The sequence below is a fragment of the Pholis gunnellus genome, assembly GCF_910591455.1.
Source record: "Pholis gunnellus genome assembly, chromosome: 20".
Lineage (NCBI taxonomy): Eukaryota > Metazoa > Chordata > Actinopteri > Perciformes > Pholidae > Pholis > Pholis gunnellus.
This window is the reverse complement of record NC_136547.1, coordinates 17,808,184-17,814,558: the sequence shown is the minus strand read 5'-3', so window position 1 is coordinate 17,814,558 and position 6,375 is coordinate 17,808,184. Positions and strand designations below refer to the sequence as shown.

The 6,375-nt window shown below is 45.5% G+C and overlaps 1 protein-coding gene across 5 annotated transcripts in view; it reads left to right on the top strand.

The window, feature by feature from the left end:
- Positions 1 to 4,052: 4,052 nt before the first annotated feature.
- Positions 4,053 to 6,375, top strand: part of LOC306712399 (partitioning defective 3 homolog) — a 305,150-nt gene continuing 302,827 nt past the window's right edge. For all 5 annotated transcript variants that reach the window (XM_079181659.1, XM_079181658.1, XM_079181656.1 and 2 more), the window contains exon 1: positions 4,053 to 4,433. In XM_079181659.1, coding sequence (XP_079037785.1) covers positions 4,314 to 4,433 — 120 coding nt within the window. In that variant the 5' untranslated portion in view covers positions 4,053 to 4,313. The remainder of the gene's footprint in view (positions 4,434 to 6,375) is intronic.

Here is a 6,375-nt window from a genome sequence, read left to right as displayed (position 1 = left end):
AGGGGGCATTAATAATGTCTCGTGTGTCGCACATTATATGTTTTATGTAATTGTAGGCTAATTTATGGATCCAAACGGTGGCATATATGTAAACTGGAAAAACAATTTGCCCCCCCCCCTGCATCCTCTTCTTTAAATGTTATATAGTCATTTATCGTGTCGTGTCTGACTGTGTAGGACCTCGTGGCGCAACGGTAGCGCGTCTGACTCCAGATCAGAAGGTTGCGTGTTCAAATCACGTCGGGGTCATATCTTTTCAACTAAATATTAAGAGTAGGTCTGTTCACAAACATGAAAACAACTACTGACAACATGTCACAGATTTAATGTGTGTTGGTTTGCAGTAATGATATAATATACACAACAGTCTGGCTGCTGTATCTGCTGGTGTCCAATGCAAGTGCAATAGACATTTTAATTTGACTATTTTCCTTTCATATACACTTTGTTTGGAATCAGCCGTAATAGAGGCATTGTCCATACACACAATGGCACAATGTGAGCTTTTACAAAGGAATGACAGTGTCTGACAGGGCACCTAAACTGTCACTTAAACGGCTACAAACAGACATCATTATTGACAAATATATAAATACAATTGACCCTGACGTGATTTGAACACGCAACCTTCTGATCTGGAGTCAGACGCGCTACCGTTGCGCCACAGAGTCACATAGAGTGGTTCTGAAGGTCTCATGGGAAAGTCACAGTTGTGAGAGGAGCACAGCACAACACAGAGTTCTCTGACAACTTCAGCCATCATGGTTCATTCCTCCTGCCTCACTGCACATCGCTGCCATCGTCCCAGTGTTATTCTGAGGGATGTGTCCCTCTAGTCTGCCAGGCTTTAGCAGGTATCAGGTGGAGGGATGTGAACAAACAGGAGCAGGCCCTGCGCTGTAGTACAGTCCAGTCCTGTCTGTGTAAACACCCTGAGGTGAGTTGTTTTTCCTCCCTGGTTCTTTTTCAGAGATCGTTGAGATGAACTCAATGGAGAGCAGACTCAACTTTACACATATTCAAATTAGAGGAGAATCGGAGGCCGACAAATTATCAGTGTATTGGTTAGAAAACACAATCATTGGCTCTGTCCACTTATATTTGGACTCACCGACCTTAGCTCCTTGACTTCCCCTGTCCTTTTTGCTATATAGCCATGTTGGTGACCAAAGTCAGTTTACTGGCATCGTTTCAGAGGATTTCTGGGTATTAAAATCTGTCAAGGTGTGATATGTATCCCCCCCATCAATAAGTGTCTCTAAAACCAATACTGCCAGAGAAAGGAACCAGCCATCACTTACATCTTCACACCATCATTCATTAGTTACTCCTGCTTAAATATAGAAGCACACAGCAGTGTATGGATACTCTAATATGAGTCATATATGTCACATGGGACTATTTATACTATCAATAGACAGATTTAAAATGTCATATGCACAACAGGAAGTTATTGTTGGGCTACATGGGGGTCAAACGTTGCAAGACAGAACGTGTATGCAACAAAACAAAACAAAAGCATCTGGCAGCGTCTGGCAAATCCATGATATCAGAGTGCTGACACCATTCTCTGTGTTCACAGTTTACACTGGCCTCAAACACAGCAATTACAGGCTCTGAACCTAATCCACACAAAGAGAGATTCCTGGAGAAGAAAAGGTGTAATGCATTTAAGAGCCAGCAGATGGAGCCTCTCAGCTTTCACAAATACGTCGTTGTAGGACACATGGGTCAGTGAATTTTATTATTAGCCGACACAAACATGACACTTGTTTGACACTTGTCTTTTTCACTGTTCATGGTCTGCTGCATTAGTCAAAGGTAGGGTTGGATTGTAGTGTTATATTTTGAGTTGAGCTGTTCATAAATTCAAGGTGTTATTCAACGCTGTTCAACAGCTGTTAATGGGTGTCATAAGGGAAACTTGAAATAACCCCAATATTGGGAGGGGGCCTCAGCTTGCATCAGGTTGTGATGGTGGCAGAGATGCCATTTAAGTCCTGTTTGACATTGTTATGTGCGAGTTAAACCGATAGTGTTGCAGTTCTGCAGGGTGCACTGTAATGAATTGCTGCAAATTGACGGTGGATTTAAAACAGTATTTTACAGTATTTTATAATAACGGTAACATACAGTTAAATGTCTGGCCATGGAAGTAACGCCCCACTGTCAGTACAGCGATGGCGCTCTTTTCTCCGCACAGGATAAGTCTGTAAATGTGGAGCGGACGGGTCCGGATCCCCCCCTATAGGTCCCACACACATTCTCAGGTTTAGATCTGACCATCCATAAATAGTTTGCTAGCGTGCAGTCTTATTTGTCCATCTCAGGCCCTCTCAGGTTGTGGGCCCCAGTGTAGCTGCACCATCTTAATTTCCACCACTGCCTCCTCCTCCTCCTCCTCTCTCTCTCTCTCTCTCTCTCTCTCTCTCTCTCTCTCTCTCTCTCTCTCTCTCTCTCTCTCTCTCTCTGCATTCCCGATGAGCAGTGGAGATAGTACAATCATTTTCCTGAAGCAGCTTGGGGTAAATAACTGATTTATTTCCAGAGGAAAAGAGTGATGCGCTCATTGGTGTCCCCAATAACGAGCTCTCAGCTGGATTTGGTGCATTGAGCAACACATTTAAACTGGCGTCTGACTATTTCACCTGCGTTAAACTGAAAAAGAACAATGCAGTTGACGGACGTAATGTGAAATAAATAAAAACTCTGTGGGGCTTGGGTGTTGCTTTTCAGTCGATGTGACACCAGGAATGCAAAAGGTGAAGAAAAACCTTGATTTGCTGTTTGAGGGAGTGTTTTGGCCACCAGGGGGAGCACTATTTATACACAAGGGAGCAGCAGTCTTCACAGGGGAGTAGTTCATATTGTACGACCAGATGGGAGGCCTAACTGAAATATTTTCCAAGTCTATAATAAGCCAATATATTGTTTCATATCAATGGTTTGACCCTGACAGGATTCAAACACAACAACCTTCTGATCTGGAGTCAGAAAAATAGTTTAATCTTCTTGGTTCTACTTGGATGCTCAAGGGCAACAAACAAGCTGAGAGCATGAAGGGAACAAATATTTGAGCAGTGATAGTATAGTTTGGAGAAAAAAAAAAGGGGGCTGTCCGTCTTCCACTGGTGTTCATGTTCACTCACTTGGACTGCATTAGATCATAAAGAGCCAAGAGCTTGCGGGGAGTGAGAGAAGCTCCACAGAAAAGGTTGCAGCTTTTATCAGTAAATTGGGTCATAGCGTAGATCCAGCCTTAGGCCCATCTCTCCCTTTTTTGCACTGCGTTGCAATAATTTATAGTCATATGCATAACGCTATCAGTGCTCTTCTCGGCACCTCAATTCTGCTGGAGTTACACTCATTCAGTCCGTCTCATTTGTTCCGTATAGCCTCATACTTTCTGCAATAGACCTGCAGCGCTTAACGCGTCAGGGTTTACCTAACCATAACTCCCAAACTCAGAGATGTGTGTCTGACACGACATAGTCTGACCCCCGAGGAGTGGCATGTGAAGTGTTTGTACAGCAGGTCTGGAAAACTGCTCCAGGCCCTCGAGGAGGGGGGCCCGTCAGGATGTCTGTGTTGCAATCGCTTCAATTTGCCTAAATATATATATATATATATATATATATATATATATATATATATATATATATATATGATCACAAAACAACTGCCATACAGCTAACAAGAGGAACAGAGAGAATATACTGGTGGGCTTCTGGGACTCTGGGATAAATGGTTTGGGGTAAAGTGTGTGTGGAGGGAATTTTGTTTTAGTAAGATCTTCACTAGTTTAGCCTACTTTGAAAAAAAACAAAAAAAACATAGCAAATCCATGTGTTATGCAACTTACAGTGATCACTAAGCAAAGCGATGTAAAGTGGCTCTGTTTGCCCTCAGCTACAAAACCTGCACCGCAGCCTATCGGTCGGTGTGGGGGAAGCATTCTTGGAGCCTGCTCCGACATGTGGACGCGCTCGTATGTGTCAGTCCAGTGGTGCGCTCTCGCTGGAGAGGCTTCTGGCTGGGAAGTTTCTGTAAAGTGAGTCAACGCGGCGCGCACACACACACACACACACACACGCACAAGGAGGACGCCAACCCAGCCCCGCCGCCTGCCGGGATCCAATGCCGGGCTTCCCCCCTTCTTCCAGGAGGGCACGGAGACAACTTCACTTCAAACCTCCCTCGTCGCAACAACCGAGGATTTTAAGTTTGTTTTCACCGTCGCGCGCCGGGGATGGTTCCATTCGTCGCCCTGACGCGGCTTTTTCCTCGTTGGGATTAACGCGGCGGAGGTGAAAATGAAAGTGACGGTGTGTTTCGGGAGGACCCGGGTGGTCGTCCCGTGCGGAGATGGGAATATACAAGTCCACAGCCTCATCGAGCAGGCGGCCATGAGGTACAGGAAGGCGATCGCAAAGGTAAGCCCCGAGCGCGCGGCCCTGCTCCGGTGCGCTTCTTTCGTATAGCGTCTCGCCCAGTGCGGAGCAGCAGCAGCAGTAGCGCCGGAGCCTCAACATGGCGCTCTTTTTTTCACGGAGAGAAGAGAGAGAGAGAGAGAGCTAGTGGGCTGCCCCTGTTGAATGGGAGCCGGTTGGGGACCCCCAGGGGCCCCTTTGGAGAAAGAAAGGTGGGGAGGGGGGAGTGGGGGAACCTTTCATTGTGATGCTCAGGAGTGATTATTTCATGATCCAAAAAGAGTTGTGAAGCAGATGGAGCGCTGTCTATATAAAGTGTGTCCATGAAAAAGTTCAGAGAAACACTGGAATTGATCTCATTCACTGCTCCTGAAGTTTACTGGCTTCAAAGTTCATCCAGAGTGTGTGTGTGTGTGTGGAGCGAGGATGAAGTAGGAACAAAGTAACCAGTGCTGTGCATGCATGTATATGTGTGTGTGTGTGTGTGTGTGTGTGTGTGTGTGCCAGTATTACTGTATAAAATGTCACCTTTGTGCAACCAGACAATAAACAAAGACTATAGGTAATACCTGAGTTCCAAATATAATTTACTACGGTGTACATTCACACATTTTAATCTGTGTGTGTGTGTGTGTGTGTGTGTGTGCATTGGTGGAGGAACCATGCTTTGCACTCAGTACTCTTTGCAATTACACGCTGACTGAAAAAAAAAGTATTAAAGTTCCTCCAAGTTTCTCATACCGAATGAGGGAGCGCACAAGTGTGTGAACCCCCCCCCACCCCCCTCTGTGCCAAATTTGAATGAGGCCTGAGTGGGACGCTGATTGCTTTCCCCTTTTGTGGGTTTCTAGTGGCTGCGCTTACAAGCCCATTAAATGAGTAATGAATGAATTCAAGTTTGGTAGCGTTTCCATGGTTAGCGCCCGGCGCTCTCTCCTCTTGGCCGTGTGGTATTACCGTGCAAACTCCTTTCTCAGCATTGTAATACCCAGATGAACCCACTCCCCGATTAAGAGAACAATCCAGAGTGAGAGTGCGGCGGTGACGGCATGGTGTGGGTTTGTGGGAACAAAATCAGTGTTTTTCCTTTTCAGCTCATTGTCAGAGAGGCTTCACTTCACGGCTCGGCTCCATAGTGACAGGTGAAATACCTTCCACTTCCTGGAAAATATTCACTGTTGCACCTCGGTAGTAGATTTTGACCACCAAAGGCAAACGGTGACGAAGTAGGTCAACATTAACGCTCGTTCTTGAAGAGCACTTCCTCCACACTAGCATTCACACACACACACACACACACACACACACACACACACACACACACACACACACACACACACACACACATTCACTCCTCCGTCTACCAGCGCCTGTTGGGTTTTCCATGGTTCAGCAGAACGGAGGCGACTGGTCCATTGATCCATGCAGTGGCACCGTAAATGTAGACGTGTATAGGCTTCCCCTCTGGAGAACACTTGGCCCGGGGTCAACACTTAACTACTGTATCGCGGGCCAGCCGAGACCTTTGGACCACAGGAAGATGAGTTCAGGTCACTTGAGTTGTATAACAGCTTACAGCAGCTTTGACGCTTTGGTTTAAAAGCGCAAAAAAGTTCGTTTTTATTCGTCTGCATTCAACAAATACATCCCATGCAGATACTGTATCATGCAAAAAGTATTTAAATGTGCACTTTTGGCATTCGAAAAAGAGCATAAATCATGCATAATGCATATGAGACATCAGTCGTCTCCGGTGATCCAGCTTTAGCATGAAGAACAGAGAAACAATTGACAAGTGAAGTAGGCATCCGCCACAATGCAGAAGCCTCAGATTGCAAAGGCATATTTTGCACCTGAAGATTGTTTTAAAAAAAGTGTCACGCTTGTACTGCCGGTTCATATTTGTGTGGATTACTATGAACATAAAAAGGCCTTGCTCTTAGGT